The following is a 23,653-nucleotide window of genomic DNA, read 5'->3' on the forward strand; positions in this document are numbered from 1 at the left end:
GACAGTGTGGAGCCTGCTTGGAATTCTCTCTCTCCCTCTCTCTCTGTCCCTCTCCCCCACTCTCTCTCAAGAAATCAAACTTTAAACAGCATAGAGTTTCCCTATTTAAAAAAAAAAAATAGAGCTCTTAGAACCAGTAAAACACGTAATATTAGAACATTAGAATTAGTAAAACAACAAAATCAATCCCATAGATAATTCAGCAAAGGCATTTACAAATTAATACAAATAGCCAATTAAAACAGAAATTTCAATCTAATAATAAAAAAATACATACAATGTGACACTCAATATATGCCTGGAATTAAAATAACACCTAACAATATGTTAAACAGATGTCACACACCTCCTATCCAGTGCACAGAGAAGGACACAATATCACTTTTGTGGTATTCCTGCCAAAAATACAGAATCTGAATCTATTTAACAGGAAACACATCAAATCCAAACGGAGGGTCATTTTATAAAACATGGCCGATACTCTTCAAAAATGTCCTAACTGTCCCAGATTAGATGAGACATAACAAATACAATCCCAATTGGTTCCACATCTGGCATGATGGCTTGAGGAGCTCTGAAGACCCCCTCCTCACTGAAACTGGTGAAAATTATTTTCTAAACTAACCATTTAAAGTCTCTGGAAGCGGTCCTGAGGGCATACAGCAAATAAAGACACTTTTTTTTTTTTCTCGAGAAAATCTACTAAAACCCATTAAGAACAGTGAGAGCGGGTGGTATCTAAGCTAAGATCAAAGGCCTCCCTCCCCAGTCCCAGCTGAGTGAGACAAAAACTCTACACCAAACTGTAGCCAACAACACAGGGTTCCCTTTCCATCAGCTCCTAGTCCAAAGGCAATCTTCTTGGGAGGGGCAGGACATCATATCTCATCCTGCCCCCCCACATCTGTGGTTAAGGATACATTTTGAGAGAGTGCAGCCAAGATGTGGGAATTTCCTTTTTATACCAGGTTAGACTTGTAGGATGGAGGCTGTACCTTGGGAGCAAGGCCAATGAAAATACTGGGGCCCCAATCACCTTTGCCCCAGACCATAAAGTGAAAATCCCATGCTCAGGTGAAGCATGCCAAGAAGACCAGCCCTCCCCACCACTGAGCTTCTAAAGTAGGGGTATCACTCATAGACAAGTATGCTATTGTCTTTGCTCCCAGCTGTGTTCAGAGATTTTTCCTGGGGTGAGAAGCAAGACCTAAAACAGCACCAAAACTTTTCCTTAATGGACTGACCTCATTTAGAACAGAGTGGAAAAACTCAAGTCTACAAGTGCTCTCAAAAACTGGAAGTAGTGGTGAATGGCAACTAGGAGGAGACTGGTAGAGTCACTGGGTGTATAGGCTAAACTGTGGGCAGCCTACTTTGATGGAGACAACTATGAAGCTGGGAGGAACCCTCCCCCACCCCCACCCCGCCCCCCACCCTGGGGTCAAAACAAATTTCAAACACTGACCCTGGGAACTATCCCTTCAAAGAATCCCAAATTTTACTGGATCAGTTTGTGGAGCAATGTGTGCCCCAGGACATTGTTGGAAACAGGAGAGCCATCAATTAGCAACTAAAAAACCTTAACACCTAAGGGAAGGACAAGGGAGAATCAAAAGAGTTCTGCAAAACCCACCATCGTCCCAAGGTGGCTGTGGATACAACCAAGGCCTTGCCAGCTGAGAGGCAACATCAGATTTACATTGTGGAGACATGAAGAAGGGATAAAATAGACTTTACTAAAAAATTCAGCCAATCACTAAAGAAGCAAATAATAATAGCAACTCTCCTCCCTGGGGAGGCCAGTGCCCAGACTTGTACAATATACCTTCTGAAATGTCCAGTTTTCAATAGACAGTTCTAAGACACATACACTGGGGGAAAAAAGAAGGCAAGAGAAGCACTACCTGGGAGAGTAACCAGATATTAGAGTTAACAAGCAAAGATATCATCAGAAACATGTTCACAGAACTAAAGAAAACTATGATTAAAGTAGTTGTAAGAAGAGCTAAGTGGAAATTCTGGAATGGAAAAGTATAATGACAAATGAAAAACTCAAGAGGGGCTCAACAGTTTATTTGAACTGGCAGAAAGAAAAGTAAGCAGGCTGGAGATAGATCAATATATAATTGATAATCAATATATAGTATCGATATATAATTCACATTATAGATTGATAGATCAATATATAATTCACATTATAGATTGATAGATCAATATATAATTATTTGATTATATAATCAAAGAACAGGGAGAAAAGAAAATGAAGTGAATATCACTTCAGAGAAAAGTGGGACTTCACTCAACACACCAACACATGTATAATGGGACCATCAGAAGGAGAAGAGTGAGGGGTGCCGGGGTGGCTCAGTCGGCTAAGCATCCAACTTCGGCTCAGGTCATGATCTCCCAGTTCGGGAGTTCAAGCCCCGCATCGGGCTCTGGGCTGACAGCTTGGAGCCTGGAGCCTGCTTCAAATTCTATGTCTCCCTCTCTCTCTGCTCCTCCCCTGCTCACGCTTGGTCACTCTCTCCTTCAAAAATAAATAAAAACATTAAAAAAAAAAAAAAAAGGAGAAGAGCAAGAAAGGAGCAGAAAAATTACTTAAAGAAATAATGGCTGAGCAATCCCTATCAAAATAACACCAGCAATCTTCACAGAGCTAGAACAAACAATCCTAAAACTTGTATGGAACCAGAAAAGACCCCAAATAGCCAAAGCCAAATCTTGAAAAAGAAAACCAAAGCTGCAGGCATGACAATCCCGGACTTCAAGCTGTATTACAAAGCTGTAATCATCAAAACACAGTATGGTACTGGCACAAAAACAGACACTCAGATCAATGGGACAGAATAGAGTGTGGTAGGGTCCCTTCCCTCAGGAAAGAAAAAAACCTCAAGGTAACCTGGCTATATGCGTATGTGACAACATCCCTCACAATCTTGTAACATGAGACCACTTAATCAGACTACATGTTTGTGTGTTACCATATATGGGAGACAAGGAAGCAAAAAATATATAAAAACCCACAGCATGTGGCATTCGGGGCTCAGTTCTTTGGGAACCCAACTGAGTGGTGCTGGCAGGAATAAAGTTGCTTCCTGGAAAGAAAAGCCTTGGTGTCACGACTCTGTGCGAGAATCCTGCTACATTACTTGGGGGCTTGTCCAGGATTCAGAGACAGTTCATTTCCTCCTCCTTTGCCACCAGGGATATGAACCTCGGAATGCCGGGAGAGGCAGCCTTGCCTGGTGCCAGCAGACCGCTTGATCTGCAGGAGACTAGCCCTCCCAGCATGCCGGGGCGAGGACCCCGTGTGCCCCAATGGAACTTGTGAGGCCCAGACACCAGCTCAGGGAGTGCCACCCGGCAGACTGGTAAGAACCTGGGTTCGTTTTGGCACACCTGCCCCCAAGAGGCAGAAGGGGAGCCTGATCACCTCCCAGAGTTGCCCTAGTAGTTCCACAAGGGGTGAGGAATGAAGCTGCAACTCTAAGGCACTGGGTAGCAGATTGTGGAGTCGCCGTGTGACTGTGTGTGGGGACTTGTCTCTCATTCATTTCCTGGGTTAATGACTATGATAATTAGAGCCAACCGTCTCTGGTTATTCTACCTCAGAACAGGGACTTTAAGGAATATTCCCAAGCAGCTGCCGAAACTCCTTTTGTTTCAGGGAAATTCCCTGTCTTCTCCAGACTGACACGGACTTGACACCAATTCCACTGGTGGAAAACAAAACAAAACAAAACAAAACAAAACAAACCTGGAGTCTGCTCCTCTGTCTGAGTTGACAAGAGTTAAAACTGGGAATTCTCTTTCTCTGCCTTTTGCTGGCACCTCTCCTCTTCTGCCTTCCCTCCCCCGCCTTCTTTTCTGTACCACTTTAGGGGTGGCCGGCATAACTGGCTCCTCAATGCCTCAGGCACCATCAGCTCCTCCTCCCACCCTAGAGGTTGTGGAGTGAAGACCACAAACTTCAGATTTCCCCACTGGTGCCCCAGATACAAATAGACAAGGGGGAACAAATTGATTAACTTTTAAATGGACACAGATGGAACACATTTGGTATTTAAATGGATTTAAGTTTTTTGGTTTAAAATAGACATGTCTTTAGAGTTATCAGCATTAAACATTTAAAACTGTTTTCTAAAGGTCAAATAAGCTCTTTTATCTCTGTTGCAATTTGTCAGCAAAAAGGTGACTTAAAATGATGGTTAATTTTGTCTGTCTCAAAGCTTTCACGGGTAATTGTTAAGATAGCTTTCAAAGTCTTTGGTAACCTAAAACGTTAAAGTTTGGCTTGCATGATAAATTGAGATTGAATTCATTGGATATCTAAAGAGATAAGAGGCTAAAGCACTAATTACTAGATGTAGGTTTGTGCTTCTGACTTGTTGCAGAGAAACTCCAGACATTTGGATCTATGGGAAAACATGCTTTATCCTTAATGGATTCATAATTTTGCCATCTAAAAACATTCAGATATAACATAAAGTTCACAATTGGTTACTACTTAGTTTTCACTGGAGACTAAGGTTTCTAAGAGGTAAAATTCTACTAAATGTAGTTAAAACTAATAAAAATAAGACAAGCAACTCTGTATGTAGAAAAGTAGGAGATATGAAAGAAAGATATAAGAAATGGAAATATATTTTTGTTGAAGGTAAAAGAAAGTAATTTTGTTCTAAATGGGACTGGTTATTTGGAGGAAAATGGCTTGGACAAAATCTAAATGTAAAGAAAAGTTGCAGGGGCGCCTGGGTGGCGCAGTCGGTTAAGCGTCCGACTTCAGCCAGGTCACGATCTCGCGGTCCGTGAGTTCGAGCCCCGCGTCAGGCTCTGGGCTGATGGCTCAGAGCCTGGAGCCTGTTTCCGATTCTGTGTCTCCCTCTCTCTCTGCCCCTCCCCCGTTCATGCTCTGTCTCTCTCTGTCCCAAAAATAAATAAACGTTGAAAAAAAAAAATTAAAAAAAAAAAAAAAAGAAAAGTTGCAGAAATTTTCATGAAGGAAAATCTTTAAAAAGAAATTTTATGTGTGGTCAGGATGGACTAAGGTTAAAATAAATGGATTTTAAAAGTACATTGGGGGGCGCCTGGGTGGCGCAGTCGGTTAAGCGTCCGACTTCAGCCAGGTCACGATCTCGCGGTCCGTGAGTTCGAGCCCCGCGTCGGGCTCTGGGCTGATGGCTCAGAGCCTGGAGCCTGTTTCCGATTCTGTGTCTCCCTCTCTCTCTGCCCCTCCCCCATTCATGCTCTGTCTCTCTCTGTCCCAAAAATAAATAAACGTTGAAAAAAAAAATTTAAAAAAAAAAAAAAAAAAAAAAAAAAAAAGTACATTGGGTTAAGATTAAACTCCTCCTCTTTTGACCCAAAGGCCGAGAAAATAATAGCAATACCCTTGGTGCCAGCCTCCAAATCCTCCACATTTCTGTTGTTCCTGTTCAGCAGAGGACTGGATGCCTCTGCCGTATGAGGGATGGGTGACGAAGGGCTTTTACTAAGGTACGTGGGAGCCATTTTACTACACTTAGCCCACTGTATGCCAAAAATGGATATCCACATGGCTGAAACATATTTATGTGAGCATTGTTGAAAAAGGGGAATAGACCTTGACTTTGGCCCTTTGACCCCCTCCCTCAATGGCCAATGATCAATATGGAAGTTACTGTTGGGCCAAAATAAAATGAGTGCATCCTACAACAACCAGGAAAGTCTTGCTTGGTCACAGTCCATACCCCAAGGTCCTGCAGGCAGAAAATGGAGGGGTAAGAAAAAAACAGGAAAGACCAGGTCAGCTCTTGGAGGTGGGGTCAAGCCTGGGTAAGAATGACTATTAGCACCTCGTGAGACTGGCAGGGCTTTTGACTGCCAGCGGCAGAGCCAGCCAAAATGCAGGGACAGGAGATGAGGTTTCTCCTGGCCAGCTATAGGAAATTGAGATAAGGGACAACTTTCTTCCTTTTTCCTATAGATGGTTAATTCCCCAACCAAGGCCATTACTTCTTTGGAATGCATTATGATTCATTTTCTTTTGCACAAAGGTTTGGCCCCAATACAAATTGGAAGAGGGAACCTGGCCCCCAAAGGGAAATATCAATGACAATACTATCCTACAATTGGACTTGTTTTGCAAATGTGAAGGGAAATGGGGAGAATTCCCCTATGTTCATTGTTTTTGGGCCTTAAGAAAAAAAATCGAGATATGTGTAAGCAATGTAAGGTGGATCCTAATTTAATGGCAACCCTTTCTGAAGTCCAGCAATCAGTGGGGGGGAAGTAATTAAGGGCCCCTTACCTGTATCTAAAACAGACCTAGAGAAGGAGGAAGGGAGTTCTTTCACCTCAACCTCCTTCTCCTTGGGTCCTCAATCTATTAAATAAATAAATAAATAAATAAATAAATAAATATATATATATATATATATATATATATATATATATATATATATATATATATATGTGTATATATATATACATATACACACACACACACACAATTCTGCTCGCTGCTACTCACCTTATCCAGGCCCTCCTCACAGGCATGTTTGCCTTACAAGAAGCTAGAATGCCAGAAGAAAAAACCTTTATATTACAAGATTTAAGACAGATAAAAGGAGATCTAGGTAAATTTTCTGATCAGATAAGTATATAAGGGCTTTTCAGAACATTATGTATGTTTCTGAGTTGAACTGGAAAGATGTAATGCTTTTGTTAAATCAGACTCTTAGTGACAGATTTTTTGAAAAAAAACTAAGGAAATCTAAGATTTAGCCCTTAAATTATGCTAAATTAGCCACTATTTTACAAACACAAAATGAGAGCCCGATGGCATTCCTGGAGAGGTTGAGGTAGGCTCTCACTAAATATATGGCTATCTCCCCTGACACCCCTAAGGCTGAGATGGTTTGAAAGGACAAATTTGTCACTCAATCAGCCCTAGATATTCAGAGAAAATGCAAAAATTGGCTGTTGGCCTTGAAGGGACCCTGGAGGAACTCTTACAAGTTGCCAGTTGAGTATATTACAACCAAAATTAACAAAACAAAACAAAACAAAAAACAAAACACAAAACAAAAAAAAAAAAACAGAAAAGGAGGCTTAAAAAAAAAAAATCTGAGGCCTTAGTTGTGGCCTTCCGTACTACGTCAGACCAGACTTCCTGAGGTCCTGGCACCAAGTGCCATTTATATGGCCATTCAGAGCACTAAAATGATGAGAATGTCCTTAGAGGGGACAACCAAAATGAAAACCCCATAAGCCATGCCCCTTCTGTGGAGACAATCACTGGAGATCTGTAGGCCCTCGGGGACCTCTATCTGTGAGGGCTCAGATAACCAATGTCCCTGGAAGGGACTAACTGGAGTCTGGGGCTCTTCATGGTGGCTCCCCTAAACAAACTGTCTATCAGAAACCCAGAGCCTCGGGTAACTCAGGTAAATACAGAAAGAAAACTGGTTGATTTCCTTCTTAACACCAGAGCTACCTTTTCTGACCTCCTTTCCACTCCAGGCCAACTATCCAAACGCAGCATGACGATTAGAGGTATCTCCGGAAAACTGCTAACTAAATTTTTCTCTCAGCCCCTGGGATGTATGTGGGGAAACCTAATTTTTTTTCTCATTCTTTCCTGATAATGCCAGAGAGTCTTACTCCCTTGCTAGAAAGGGACATTATAACTAAAATAGAGACTATGGTGCTACCAACTCCAGGACGGGTAAACAATTATGTGAGTTGTTGGAAATTACTGGATATGGTAGACTGTAGATACCAGGGTTCAGAAAAATAGTTTGCCTACTATATCAATTATTAAAGGAGACTCCCAAAAAAATAAATAAATAAACTGGGGTCTGACTCCTAGATACCGTCTCCAGCCCTTGGGTACAACAGAGCAAAGCAATTACTATTACCAAGCTCACAGAAATAAAAGATCATTAAAACACAGGATCAGGCCTTTCATTTAGGGAGGGGCAAAACTTATCAAATGACCCAAAGGATGTTTACTGGGAAAAAAATTTGTCAAAGAGAGTTCTGAAAGTAGTATCAGCCTGTGAAGTATGTCTTAAAAACAATCCTTTCAACCACAAACTTGCTCTCCCAGGCAATCAAGGAACTGGAGGCTATCCAGGAAAGACTAACAATTAGGTTTCACTCATATGCCAAAGTCAAAGGAATTCCAACATCTGTGGGTATGGATTGATACTTTCACTAATTGAGTAAAGGCCTTCTTCTGCAAGACAAAAAAGGCACAAAAAGCAATAAAACATTTGCTTTATAAAATAATACCCACTTTTGGCTTACCTAAAATTTTGCAAATTAATAATGGTAAATGGCTGCTTTGACTCTTTCTCTAGTAGAACTCCTGGCTCTTAAAAAAGTTTTATACCTCAGGGCGCCTGGGTGGCTCACTCTGTTGAGTGTCTGGCTTCGGCTCAGGTTGTGATCTCACAGTCTGTGAGTTCGAACCCCACGTCAGGCTCTGTGCTGACAGCTCAGAGCCTGGAGCCTGCTTCAGATTCTGTGTCTCCCTCCCTCTGCCCCTCCCCCACTCATGCTCTGTCTCTCTCTGTCTCAGAAATAAATATACATTAAAAAAAAAAGTTTTAGGGGCGCCTGGGTGGCGCAGTCGGTTAAGCGTCCGACTTCAGCCAGGTCACGATCTCGCGCTCCGTGGGTTCGAGCCCCGCGTCAGGCTCTGGGCTGATGGCTCAGAGCCTGGAGCCTGTTTCCGATTCTGTGTCTCCCTTTCTCTCTGCCCCTCCCCCATTCATGCTCTGTCTCTCTCTGTCCCAAAAATAAATAAACATTGAAAAAAAAAATTTTTTTAATAAAAAAAAAATAAAAATAAAAATAAAAATAAAAAAAAAGTTTTATACCTCAAAATAAATCAGACCGTCTGCTTATACTCAGCAAAACTCTAAATAACACCTCACAAGTAGTAGATGATTTAAAAAAATTTTTTTAATTAAATTAGGGCCAAACTCTTGGAAATAGAGCCACCATTGATTACTTATTACTCCTGCTCTTCCATCACCTGGGTCATGAGAGATTCCCTGACATATGTTGTTTACAAAGTCAGAGTCTCTCCTAGGTTGTTTGACAGGTTTGGAAACTGTAGACATTATCTTAAGATGCCACCTTGTTGGTCAGTATAATCTTTACTTTGCGTTCTTCTCTTTGTGTCTGCTAATAATTATGCCACCTCATGCCTGCCAGCCTTCCTATAGAACCATACTGTGGGCTACTTGACCGACCCTGGGGTAGACTCTAACTGCTGTACCCCCACACTGTCTCTTATCAGCTTAAAAAAGCTAGAACGGTCATCGTCCCTGTTTCCTAACAGCAGGTACAGGCCCTATTCTGGGGGAGAAATAAATAGGGAAAGGGTTAACATTAGGCAGGGAGAGATAGGGAAACTTCAGAAAGCAGACTACAGCTGCAAGTGGGAGGCTAAAGAAGTAGATGGGGTTCTCCCTTTATAAAATCCTTTTTGGGTGCCTTCCCCCCATTATCAAGGGCATAAGGGGGGATCTAAATGAGATAGGCAATCTAACTCTAAGACAACAGATGCAGGCCCTTGGCTTTACCCTAACCACCTTACACCACTGGGTCAGGGAACGATTCCCTGTGAATCTGACCACAGATGCTCACCCCTTTAAACCAGGAGATGCAATATAGATAAAGGAGTGGAATGTCCAGCCCCTAAAACCCCTCTGCAGGGGCTCGTTCACTGTCGTTTTGTCCACCCCTACTGCAGTAAAGGTAGCTGAAGTGGGTCCTTGGATTCACCACAAGCAGAATGAAGCCAGCATCTCAAAACTGGGAGTGCATTCCTAATCCACCAATGCTATGCAAGCTGACCATATGAAAAAAGCAATCCGCAATTCCAGAGGCTTTAGTCACTCCAAAAGCTGACTAATGTAGGCACGGCAGAAGCTTGAGGAATCGATGGTCCGATGAAACAAAAGACTGTCCTTATTTTCTATGTTTCCGTACTGTGATGCACTGTCATGCCTTGTTTCTCACTATTATTGTGATTCTTGCTCTACTCTTTGCCATAGGATTGTCCAAGGCCACCCCAGCCAGCTGGAAATGTGAGAGGTTTCTGTTAATACTCACCTTCCTTTTGTGGATAGGATACTTCATTGGTACCAACATGGGGAAACAATGGCCATAAGAGACTAAAAAATTAGATTCCCACAAACTTTATAGTAAAACAACATACCCCAGTCCTACTACCAGGGTTTGGCTCTCAAAAGCTCAATTACTGGGAAAAACTATCTTGCCTAGTGGGGAAAAAGTTCATCATTGTCTCTGTTAAAAACTTAACATGCCTAGGCCAAAGATTTTATAACTCAACTGCCCAGAAACCCAATGGTGGGGGACCCCAGACCACCTTGAGCCAGATCAGATCCCCACCCCTTGTTTAACTTCTCTCACCTCTGACAGGTCTGAGACAATATCAACGCAGCCATCAAATGGCAGGCCCCAGGTGGACTATGCTAGATATGTGGAAAGACAGCCTATATAGTACTTCCCTCAGTCTGGTCAGAGTCATATGTGCTGAAAACTATTCATCCATCTTTCTTCCTGTTTCCACTTGACAGAGAGAAACATTTGAGAGTTCAAATGTATAGGGACAGGAGACTCAAAGGAAGAAGCGTGCCTTACAGACTGGCAATTAAAAGGATGATAAATGGCCTCCCAAGTGTATAATCCATTATTATAGCCCTGCCACCTGGCCAGAAGACGGGTCTTAGGGCTACCGCACTCCCATTTACATGCAAATAAACCACATAATGAGACTATAAGCAGTTATAAAAATTATAACCAATAAAACTGCCAGAGCTCTTAACCTACTAGCCAAGGAACAAACCAAAATGTGCCATGCTGTCTATCAAAATCACTTGGCCTTAGATTACCTACTTATTTCTGAGGGGAAAGTTTGTAAAAAGTTTAACCTAAACAACTGCTGCCTACAGATAGATAATGAGAAAAAAAGTCATAGAAGAGATCACAAGTCAAATAAAAAGGACTGCTCATGTCCCTGTCCAGACCTTAACAGTTAAAACCCCGGGGAGTTATTTGGAGGATGGTTTTCAACTTTCAGGGGATTCAAAAGTCTCATAAAAATTATCCTCCTAGTTCTGGGAGGTTGCTTAATCCTCCTACCTTGCTTGGGTCCCCTGGTCTGCCTCCAGTCTCACTGAGGCCATAATTTAAAAAAAAAAAAAAAAAAAAAGGATGGCCACTCATATAATGATGTTATAAAAATATAAACCTCTAAATCAAGATGATGTTCTTTGACCCAAAATAGAGGGGTCCGAGCATCAAAGTGGGGAAGGCGGTAGGGTCCCCTCCCTAAGAAAAAAAATCTCAAGGCAACCTGGCTATACGGCCTATATGACAACATCCCTCATGACCTTGTAACATGAGACCACTTAATCAGACTACATGTTTGTGTGTTACCATATATGGGAGGCAAAGAAGTAAAAAATATATAAAAAAGTATGCCAGGTGGCATTCAGGGCTCAGTTCTTTGGGTACGAACCCAACTGAGCAGTACCAACAGGAATAAAGTTGCTTCCTGGAAAGAAAAGCCTCAGTGTCATGACTCTCTGCGTGAGAATCCTGCTACAAGAGAACCCAGAAATGGACCCACAAACATATGGCCAACTAAATCTTTGACAAAGCAGGAAAGAATATCCAATGGAATAAAGACAGTCTCTTCAGCAAATGGTGCTGGGAAAACTGGACAGCGACATGCAGAAAAATGAACTTGGACCACTTTTTTACACCACGAGAAAAATAAACTCCAAATGGATGAAAGACCTAAATGTAAGACAGGAAGACATCAAAATCCTCAAGGAGAAAGCAGGCAAAAACCTCCTTGACCTCAACTACAGCAACTTCTTACTCAACACGTCTCTGGAGGCAAGTGAAACAAAAGCAAAAATGACCTATTGGGACCTCATCAAGATAAAAAGCTTCTGCACAGTGAAGGAAACAATCGGCAAAATTAAAAGGCAACTGACGGAATGGGAGAAGATATTTGCAAAGGACGTATCAGATAAAGGGTTAGTATCCAAAATCTATAAAGAACTTATCAAACTCAACACCCAAATAACAAATAATCCAGTGAAGAAATGGGCAAAAGACATGAATAGACACTTCTCCAAAGAAGACATCCAGATGGCCAACTGACACATGAAAAAATGCTCAACATCACTCATCATCAGGGAAATACAAATCAAAATCACAATGAGATACCACCTCACACCTGTCAGAATGGTTAATATTAACAACTCAGGCAACAACAGATGTTGGCGAGGATGCAGAGAAAGAGGATCTCTTTTGCACTGCTGGTGGGAATGTAAACTGGCGCAGCCACTCTGGAAAACAGTATGGAGGTTCCTCAAAAAATTAAAACTAGAACTACCCTATGACCCAGCAATTGCATTACTACGTATTCATCCAGGGGGACACATGCAACCAATGTTTATAGCGGCACTATCAACAATAGCCAAAGTATGAAAAGAGCCCAAATGTCCATCAATGGATGAATGGATAAAGAAGATGTGGTATATACATACACAATGGAGTATTACTCAGCAATCAAAAAGAATGAAATCTTGCCATTTGCAACTACATGGATGGAACTGGAAGGTATTATGCTAAGTGAAATTAGAGAAAGACAAAAGTCATATGACGTCACTCATATGAGGACTTTAAGAGACAAAACAGATGAACATAAGGGAAGGGAAACAAAACTAATATAAAAACAGGGAGGGGGACAAAGCATAAGAGACTCACAAATATGGAGAACAAACAGAGGGTTACTGGAGGGTGTGTGGGAGGGGGGATGGGCTAAATGGGTAAGGGGCACTAAGGAATCTACTCCTGAAATCATTGTTGCACTATATGCTAACTAATTTGGATGTAAATTAAAAATACATATATAAAAAAATAAAAAAAGAATGAAATCTTGCCATTTGCAACTACGTGGATGGAACCAGAGGGTATTATGCTAAGTGAAATTAGTCAGTCAGAGAAAGACAAGTATCATATAACTTCACTCATATGAGGAATTTAAGGTACGAACAGATGAAAACAAGGGAAGAGAAGCAAAAATAATATAAAAACAGGGAGGGGGACAAAACATAAGAGACTCTTAAATATAGAGAACAGAGGGTTGCTGGAGCGGTTGTGGGAGGGGGGATGGGCTAAATGGGTAAGGGGCATTAAGGAATCTACTCCTGAAATCATGGTTGCACTATATGCTAACTTGGATATAAATTTAAACAAACAAACAAATAAATAATAAAATATGTCTAAAAAAAAAGGAAATAATGGCTGAAAACTTCCAAATGTATTGAAAAACACTGATCTACACATCCAGGAATCTCCATGAACTCCAAGCAGGATCAACTCAAAGAGATCTACACACAGACACATTAAAGCAAAAGTGCTAAAAGCCAAAGACAAGGAAACAATCATGAAAGTGGCAAGAGGAAAACTGTATCACTTATAAAGGAACTGAAATAACATTAACAGCTAACATAAACAACAGAGACCAAGGGGCAGTGGAATACTATATTCAAAGTGTTCAAAGAAAAAAAATTGTCAAGCAAGAAGAATCCCATAGCCAGTAAAGCTGTCTTTCAAAAATAAAAGGTGAAGTAAAGGCATTCCCTGGTGAAGAATTTGTGGCCAGCAGACCACTTTACAAGAACTACTAAAGGCAGGGTTGCCTGGGTGGCTCACTTGGTTAGGCATCCAACTTCAGCTCAGTCATGATCTCATGGTTCATGGGTTCAAGCCCTGCTTCAGGCTCTGGCTGACAGCTCGGAGCCTGGAGCCTGCTTCGGATTCTGTGTCTCCCTCTCTCTCTGCCCCGCCCCCTCTTGCTCTGTCTCTGTCTCTCAAAAATGAATAAACATTAAAAAACTTAAAAAAAAAAAAAAAGAAAGAACTACTACTAAAGGTAGTTTATCAAGCTGAAATCAAAAAGACCCTAGACAACAATTTTAATTTACATGGAAACATAAAAGCACTACTTTGAGGGGAGGTTATGGAGAGGATGTGACCTCTGGTTCACTTGTGAACCTAATCCTGGCAACTAGAGGTTCCCATCCTCTCCTGTCCTTGGAATGTACATTCCATTTGCCTTCCCTACTCCCAAAGGCTGCCCAAGGGCATAGCCTTGAGATAGTGATGTGGTGTTGAGACCATCTGGACAGTATATGTGATTGAACTCAGTTAATATAACATATATATATATATATATATATATATATATATATATATATATACATATGTGAACTTCTGAGATTTGGCAGGTAGGTGTGGAGATCTACTCATCCTGTGGCTGCCCAAGACAAGCCTCATATGTAAGTTCCCTTCCTTTTTAAAACTGCCACCTACAGGGGCGCCTGGGTGGCGCAGTCGGTTAAGCGTCCGACTTCAGCCAGGTCACGATCTTGCGGTCCGTGAGTTCGAGCCCCGCGTCGGGCTCTGGGCTGATGGCTCGGAGCCTGGAGCCTGTTTCCGATTCTGTGTCTCCCTCTCTCTCTGCCCCTCCCCCGTTCATGCTCTGTCTCTCTCTGTCCCAAAAATAAATAAACGTTGAAAAAAAAAAATTTAAAAAAAATAAAAAAAATAAAACTGCCACCTACCAATGTGGAGTGTTTGCCTCTTCCTTCCCCCTCTCTCTGCCCTCCTCCTACCAGGGGCCAATTTCAGATGACATCTCAGAGTAATTATGAAAATAAAACCTAATATATATGCATATTGTTTTTCCTTTCTTCTCGGAACTGATTTTAAAATAATTATACAATACAGGGTGCCTGGTTGGCTCAGTTGGTTAAGCGTCAGACTTTGGCTCAGGTCATGATCTTGCAGTTTGGGAGTTCCAGCCCAGCATCAGGCTCTATGCTGACAACTCAGAGCCTGAAACGTGCTTTGGATTCTGTGTCTCCCTCTCTCTCTGCCCCTCCTGCACTCACACTCTGTGTTTCTCTCAAAAATAAAAAAAAAAACTAAAAATTTTTTAAAAAGTAATTACACAATATGTATGAAAGCAGGCAGAGGAGAAAGCACCAGGACTACTTCTCCTCAAATGGACAAAAACTTCCCTGACAAAATGCCTGATGTAACTATATTGGACCTCTGCAGTCTATTAAAGACTTGTAACTTCCAGGGGAAGGCTGGTAAATTGTGGTTAATTTCAGTCAATTTCAGTTCCTAGCACCCCCAATCCTGGTAGCAGGCAGCTGGGTTGGCAGATGTTCCTGGAGCAGTCTGCACACAGCTTGTGGAGCCAGGGTAGGCAATAAGAACTTGTCCTCCAAGTCCTGGAGGTCTGTGTACTGACAGATGATTGCTTCTTCTGCTCACAGAGTTGCAAACACAGAAGCAGGCAACCATTGTTGCAGCCCTCAGTGACAGTTACAAACCTCTCCCCCTCCAGCTGATGCAACTTTCAGGGGATTTGAAGAGACAGATATATATGTATAGTGGGAGTCCCAGAAGGGGAAGAAAGACAAAGAGAGATTTGAAGAAATAATAGCCAAGATGTATGAAGTTTTAACAAAGACATGAATATAAACATCCGAAAGTTCAATGAACTCTAGGATGAAACAAACAGTTCTTACCCAGACACATTATAATCAAACTGTTGAAAGCTGAAGAGAAAGGGAGAATCTTGAAAGCAGCAATAAAGGAGCAACTTATCACATACAAGGGATCTCCAATATGATATCAGATTTCTCATCAGAAGCTTTGGAGGGCGGAAGACAGTAGTGCAGTATTTTCAAAGTGAAACAACAACACAACACAAAAACCCAACTGTCAACCAAGAATCTTTTATCTGGCAAAAATGTCCTTTAAAAGTGAGGGAGAAAAAAACAGTGCCATTTGCAACAACATCAATGAAACTTGAAGGCATTATTCTAAGTGAAATAAGTCAAACAGAGAAATACAAAAACTGTATGATCTCACTTATATGCAGAATCTTAAAAAAATGAACTCTCTAGGGGCTCCTGGGTGGCTCCATTGAGTGTCCGACTTCAGCTCAGGTCATGATCTCATAGTTTCTGAGTTCAAGCCCCGCACCAGGCTCTGTGTTGACAGCTCCGAGACTGGAGCCTGCTTCAGATTCTGTGTCTCCCCTTCTCTCTGCCCCTCTCCCGCTCACACTCTGTCTCTCTGTCTCTCTCAAAAATAAACGTTAAAAAAAATTTTTTTTTAATGAACTCTCTCTCTCTCAAATAAACAACAAAAAAATTAAGAATACCAATTACTCACTAAGTCTTTCAAAAAACAGAAGGTGAGGGAACACTCCCCAACTCATTCAATGAAGCCATTATTACCCCGATAACACAACCAAAGACATCACAGAAAACTAAAGACCAATAGCTGGTAAGAATATGACAAAAGAATCTTCAACAAAATACTAGAAACATGACTCCAGTAACATAGAAGTAGTAGTATGACCAAATGAGGTTTATCTCAGGAATGCAAGGATGGTTTAACATCCCCAAATCAATAATGTTACACACCCTATCAACAGAATTAAAAACAAAAACCATATGATCATTGAAATAAAAAGCATCTGACAAACCTAATACCTTTTCATGATTAAAAAAAAAAAAACAAAAAAACAAAAACACAAACACTCAACAAACCAGGAAAAGAAAGAACCTTCTTCAAGCTGATAAGTGGTATCTATAAAAACACACAGTCAACTAATGGTGAAAGACTGGATGCTTTCCCTCCTAGATCAGAAACAAGTCAAGGACCTCCACTTGTACCACTTCTACTCAATACAGTACTGGAGGTTTTAGCCAGGGCAATGAGGCAAGAAAAAGAAGTAAAAGACATCCAGACTATAAAGTAAAACTAACTCTATTCACAGATGATGTGATATTATATAGAGAAGATTCCAAGGAGTGCACAAAAAAAAAAAAAAAAAAAAAAAAAGTATTAAACCCAATAAACAAGTTAAGCAAGGTTGCAGGACACAAGGTCAAGATTTCCAAAATCAAATTTATTTCTGTGCATTTGCAGTAAACAATCCCAAATATAAGAAAATTCCATTAAGATCAAAAAGAATAAAATACTCAGGAATAAATTTAACGAGAGGTATAAAACTTATGCTCTGAAAACTATAAAACATTGTTTAAAGAAATTTAGATCTAAAATTTAATAAACATAAAATCACCTCATGTTTATGAACTGGAAGTCTTAACTCTGTTAAGATGGTAATACTCTATATAAACTAATCTGCAGGTTCAATGCAATCCCTATAAGAATCCCAGCTGGCTTCTTTGAAGAAATTGACAAGCAAATTCTAACATTCATAGAATTATAAGGGACCCAGAATAGCCAGAACAATTTTGTTTTTTGTTTTTTTCAATATATGAAATTTATTGTCAAATTGGTTTCCATACAACACCCAGTGCTCATCCCAAAAGGTGCCCTCCTCAATACCCATCACCCACCTCCCCTCCCTCCCACCCCCCAACAACCCTCAGTTTGTTCTCAGTTTCTAAGAGTCTCTTATGCTTTGGCTCTCTCCCACTCTAACCTCTTTTTTTTTTCCTTCCCCTCCCCCATGGGTTTCTGTTAAGTTTCTCAGGATCCACATAAGAGTGAACACATATGGTGTCTGTCTTTCTCTGTATGGCTTATTTCACTTAGCATAACACTCTCTAGTTCCATCCACATTGCTACAAAGGGCCATATTTCATTCTTTCTCATTGCCACGTAGTACGCCATTTTGTATATAAACCACAATTTCTTTATCCATTCATCAGTTGATGGACATTTAGGCTCTTTCCATAATTTGGCTATTGTTGAGAGTGCTGCTATAAACATTGGGGTACAAGTGCCCCTATGCATCAGTACTCCTGTATCCCTTGAGTGAATTCCTAGCAGTGCTATCTCTGGGTCATGGGGTAGGTCTATTTTTAATTTTTTGAGGAACCTCCACACTGTTTTCCAGAGTGGCTGTACCAGTTTGCATTCCCACCAACAGTGCAGGAGGGTTCCCGTTTCTCCACATCCTCTCTAGCATCTATAGACTCCTGATTTGTTCATTTTGGCCACTCTGACTTAGCCAGAACAATTTTGAAAAATAACCAAGTTGGAGGATTCATCTATCTTGATTTCAAAACTTACTACAAATCAACAGTTAACAAGACTGTATGGTACTGGCATAAGGGCAGACACAGATTAAAGGAGCAGAATTAAGAGTCTAAAAATAAGCCCAAGTGTATATGGTCAACTTGTTTCTTTTTTGACCAGGGGGCAGAACAGTCTTTCCAAGAAATGGAGGTCAGACAACAAGATAGCCACATACATAAGAATGAAGATGGACCTTTACTGCATACAATATACAAAAATTAACTCAAAATACATCAAAGACCTAAATACACAGATTAAAACTGTAAACCTTTTAGAAGAAAACATAGAGGTAAACCTACATGATCTTGGATTTGGCAAAGGATTCTTTGATGACACCAAAAACACAAGTAGCAAAAGAAAAATAGGGGTGCCTGGGTGGCTCAGTCGGTTGAGTATCCAGCTTCAGCTCAGGTCATGATCTCGCGGTTTGTGAGTTTGAGCCCCACGTTGGGCTCTGTGCTGACAGCTCAGAGACCGGAGCCTGTTTCAGATTCCGTGTCTCCCTCTCTCTCTGCCCCTTCCCTGTTCACGTACTGTCTCTCTCCATCTCTCAAAAATAAACATTAAGAAATAAAAATAAATTGGACTTCATCAAAAATGAAAATTTTTGTGCTTCAAAGAACACTATCAAGAAAGTAAAAAGACATTCTCCCATTCCCACAGAATGGGAAAAATATACACAGATCATGTATTTGATAATATGACTTGTATCTAGAATATATAGAGAATTCCTATAACTCATTAATTAAAATACAAATAACTCAATTTAAAAATAGGCAAAGAACCTAAGTAGACATACCTCCAAAGAAAATATACAAATGCAAAGTAATATATGAAAAGATGCTCAACATCAGTTGCAATCTGGGAAATGCAAAACCAAACCACAATAAATACTACTTCACACCTGCTAGGATGGCTATAAACCAAAGGTCAGATAATAACAAGTGTTGACTAAGATGGGGAGAAATCAGAACCCTCTTACACTGGTGGTAGAAATATAAAATGATGCAGTTGCTTTAGAAAGCAGTCTGGAATTGGGGCGCGTGGGTGGCTCAGTTAAGCGTTGGACTTCAGCTCAGGTCATGATCTCACGGTCCATGTGTTCGAGCCCCGCATCAGGCTTTGTGCTGACAGCTTAGAGCCTGGAGCCTGCTTCGAATTCTGTGTCTCTGTCTTTCTCCGCCCCTCCCCTGCTCATGCTCTCTCTCTCTCAAAAATAAATAAGCATTAAAAACAAACAAAAAACACAGTCTGGAAGTTCCTCAAACATTTAAATGAAGAGTTACCATGTGACCCAGCAATTCCACTCCTAATTATACATCCAAGGAAACTGAATCCACACTGAAGCCTGCACACCAATGTTTATATCAGATTTAGTCATAATAGGCAAAAGGTGGAAACAATCCAAATGTCCAACAACTTATAAAAAAAATTAAACAAAATGTGGCATATCCACACAACAGAACACTATTCAGTTGGAATGAGGTACTGATAAATGTTCCTGTACACATGAACCTTGAAGACATTATGCTAAGTGAAAAAAGTCACAAAAAACTATATATTTTGTATGATTCTATTAAATGAAATGTCCAGAAAGGCAAATCTATACAGAGAGAACGCATTTAGGGGTTCCTTAGGATTGGAAGGAAGAGAAGATAGAGGGTCAATAGCTAAAAGTACAAGGTTTCTTTTTAAGGAGACGAAAATATTTAAAATTGACTGTAGTGATATATGTATTTGTGAATATGTTAAAAACCACTGAAGTGTACATTGAAAAAAATTTTTAACATTTACTTATTTTTGACAGAGAGAGGGAGAGAGAGAATGAAAGCAGGGAAGGGGCAGGGAGAGAGGGGGACAGAGGATCTGAAGCAGGCTCTGCACTGACAGCAGAGAGCCCAGTGTGGGGCTCAAACTCATGAACTGTGCGATCATAACCTGAGCCAAAGTCTGACGCTTAACCAACTGAGCTACCCAGGTGCCCCTGAAGTATATACTTTAGTGGGTGAATTGCATGGTATGTGAATTATATCTTAATAAAGCTATTAAAAAAAGTAATCCTTTATTTAATCACAATTGAGTTGAATCAACTGAATCCTAGAACAGAATTTTTTTTCTTTTGCTATAAAGGATATCAGTGTGACAACTCATGACATTTAAATAACGTCTGTAGATTAGATAATGGTATTATATCAGTGTTAATTTTCTGAATCTGATCACTGTGCTGTGGTTATATAAGGACATATTCTTGTTCCTAGGAAATAAAATGAAGAATTCAGGGGTGGAGGGACATCATGTCCACAACATTCTCACAAATGGACAGAAAAATAATTATACATATGGAGAAAAAGAATAATGAAGCAAAAGTGGTAGAATAGTAATATTAGGGAATATATATGAGTATTCAGGAATTCTTTATACTATTTTTGCAACTGTTAGTCTAAAATTATTTTAAAATAAAAAATTAAAACAACACAACAAAGTCATCTAGTATTAAATTGCTGGAGAAGTGACATTCAGTGGCTGTCCAGAGCAATGGCCCAGTTTGTTCATAACCCTGCAGACAAGGCTCCAGTGCTGCTGTGACTTACTCGAAGCACTGATTGGCCACATTTTGGCACTATGCTGAGGTTGAGCTAGTTCCTCCCACCAGTCTTTGCTGAGATCCCTACTGCTATTCAGAACTTGAAAAAAAGTCAAGAGTGCTAAACTGACAGCTTCCAACAGCTCACAGTCAAGGAAGCTCTGCTGAATAGACTAGAGTGGTAGCCACTGAGGTGTGGATGTGTTGTGTTGTTTTTAATTTATTTAAATCCAGTTAGTTAACATATAGGGTAATAATGATTTCAGGAATAGAATTTAGTGATTCATCACATATAACACCCAGTGCTCATCCCAACAAGTGCCCTCTTAATGCCCATCACCCATTTAGCCCATCCCCCACAATACCCCACCAGCAACCCTTACTTTGTTCTCTATATTTGAGTCTTTTATGGTATGCCTCCCTCTCTGTTTTTATATTATTTATGCTTCCCTTCCCCTATGTTCATCTGTTTTGTTTCTCAAATTCCACATGAGTGAAATGATATATTCCTTTCTCTGACTTACTTTGTTTAGCATAATACACTTTAGTTCCATCCACATTGTTGCAAATGGCAAGATTTCATTCTTTTTGATCACCAAGTAATATTCCATTGTATATACCACATCTTCTTTATCCATTCATCAGTCGGCGGACATTTGGGCTCTTTCCATACTTTGGCTATTGTCGATAGCACTGCTATAAATATTGGGGTGCGTGTGCCCCTCTGAATCAGCATTTTGTATCCTTTGGATAAATACCTAGCAGTGCAATTGCTGAGTTTAGGGTTGTTCTATTTTTAATTTTTTGAGGAACGTCCATACTGTTTTCCAGAGTGGTTGTACCACTCTGCATTCCCACCAGCAGTGCCAAAGGGTTCCTCTTTCTCCACATCCTCACCAATATCTTCACCAATATCTTGTTGTCTGAGTTGTTAATGTTAGCCACTCTGACCAGTGTGAGGTGGTATCTCATTGTGGTTTTGATTTGTATCTCCCTGATGATGAATGATATTGAGCATCTTTTCATGTGTCTGTTAGCCATCTGGATGTCTTCTTTGGAAAAAAGTCTATTTGTGTCTTTTGTTCATTTCTTCACTGGATTATCTCGTTCTTGGATGTTGAGTTTAAGATTTTGGATACTAACCCTTTATTTGATATGTCATTTGCAAATATCTTCTCCCATTCTGGTGGGTGCCTTTTAGTTTTGCCGATTGTTTCCTTCGCTGTGCAGCTTTTTATCTTGATAAAGTCCCAATAGTTCATTTTTGCTTGTGTTTCCCTTGCCTCCAGGGACATGTCAAGTAAGAAGCTGCTACAGCCAAGGTCAAAGAAGTTGTTGCCTGTTTTCTCCTCTAGGATTTTGATAGCTTCCTGTCTTACGTTTAGGTCTTTCATCCATTTTCAGTTTATTTTTGTGTATGGTGTAAGAACATGGTCCAGGTTCATTCTTCTGCTAAGTCATTGTCCAGTTTTCCCAACACCATTTGCTAAAGAGACTGTCTTTTTTCCACTGGATATTCTTTACTGCTTTGTCCAAGATTAGTTGGCCATACAATCGTGGGTCCATTTCTGGGTTCTCTATTCTGTTCCCATTGACCTGTGTGTCTGTTTTTGTGCCAGTACCATACTGTCTTGATTACAGCTTTGCAATACAGCTTGAAGTCTGGAATTGTGATGCCTCCAGCTTTGGTTTTCCTTTTCAACATTACATTGGCTATTCAGAGTCTTTCCTGGTTCCATGCAAATTTTAGAATTGTTTGTTCTAGCTCTGTGAAGAATGCTGGTGTTATTTTGATAGGGATTGTGGTGTGGATGTGGCTTTATGTCAATGAGATCATAGGTAAGCATGGCATAGTTGGCTATAATGTTTGAAGACCAATCTTTAAAAAAATTTTTTTTTGACGTTTATTTATTTTTGAGACAGAGAGAGACAGAGCATGAACAGGGGAGGGTCAGAGAGAGAGAGACACAGAATCCGAAACAGGCTCCAGGCTCTGAGCTGTCAGCACAGAGCCCAACGCGGGGCTCGAACTCACGGACCACAAGATCATGACCTGAGCCGAAGTCGGCTGCCCAACTGACTGAGCCACCCAGGCGCCCCATGAAGACCAATCTTTAACATCTGTTTATATCTGGTTTATTATTTGAGTGTTCTTGGACCATGTGTGTTCAGACTAGTGTCTGGATAAAATAAGATAATGCATCAAAAACAATATAAATAAATTGGTGGAGAAGCAACTGTATTTCTAGGAATTTAAGGCTTTATTGTCATTGCTATTATTATCACCAAACAACTAGAAATACAAATATTTAAAAATAAAGCTAGTCAAAAGAATGTTTGTTCAGGCACTTCTACTACTCTGAAAATTTTCTGTTTTTTAATTTTTTTTAACATTTATTTATTTCTGAAAGACAGAGCATGTGTAGGGGAGGGGCAGAGAGGGAGACACAGAATCTAAAGCAGGCTCCAGGCTCCAAGCTGTCAGCACAGAGCCCAACACGGGGCTTGAACTCATGGACAGCGAGATCATGACCTGAGCCAAAGTCGGATGCTTAACCAACTAAGCCACCCAGGCGCCCCTACTCTGAAAGTTTTCTTATGCAGGTGTGATGTAATGCAGTTGACTCACTGGAGAATAACCTACATGACCCAAAGTGAGTGTCATCTCAATCAGGAAATAGCCCTGCGACAGTAGGAAAAGAGCAAAGGCCTCAAAAGCACAGGATCTATCAAGTGATTGTTACCACAAGAAGCTGACTATGCTTCTAAGCTCAGTTGTACCATTATGTAAAAATTACATGTTACAAAACTGTGTACAGTATAATTCTATTTGGGCTTTAAAACAAAACAAAAAAAGCCTATGATACATATATGGATGTGATGGATGTG

The 23,653-nt window shown here is 40.5% G+C and overlaps 1 protein-coding gene across 2 annotated transcripts in view; it reads right to left on the reverse strand.

The window, feature by feature from the left end:
* The window catches only part of NEK4 (NIMA related kinase 4), a 48,579-nt gene that overhangs the window by 1,835 nt on the left and 23,091 nt on the right, over window positions 1–23,653 (reverse strand). Inside the window, exon 15 of one of the 2 annotated variants that reach the window (XM_030306990.1) lies at window positions 6,515–6,557. The exons of the other annotated variant lie outside the window; for it this stretch is intronic. Coding sequence (XP_030162850.1) covers window positions 6,531–6,557 — 27 coding nt within the window. The 3' untranslated portion in view covers window positions 6,515–6,530. The remainder of the gene's footprint in view (window positions 1–6,514; window positions 6,558–23,653) is intronic. 2 annotated transcript variants of the gene reach the window in all.

This window comes from Lynx canadensis, chromosome A2 (genome assembly GCF_007474595.2).
Source record: "Lynx canadensis isolate LIC74 chromosome A2, mLynCan4.pri.v2, whole genome shotgun sequence".
Taxonomy (NCBI): Eukaryota; Metazoa; Chordata; class Mammalia; order Carnivora; family Felidae; genus Lynx; species Lynx canadensis.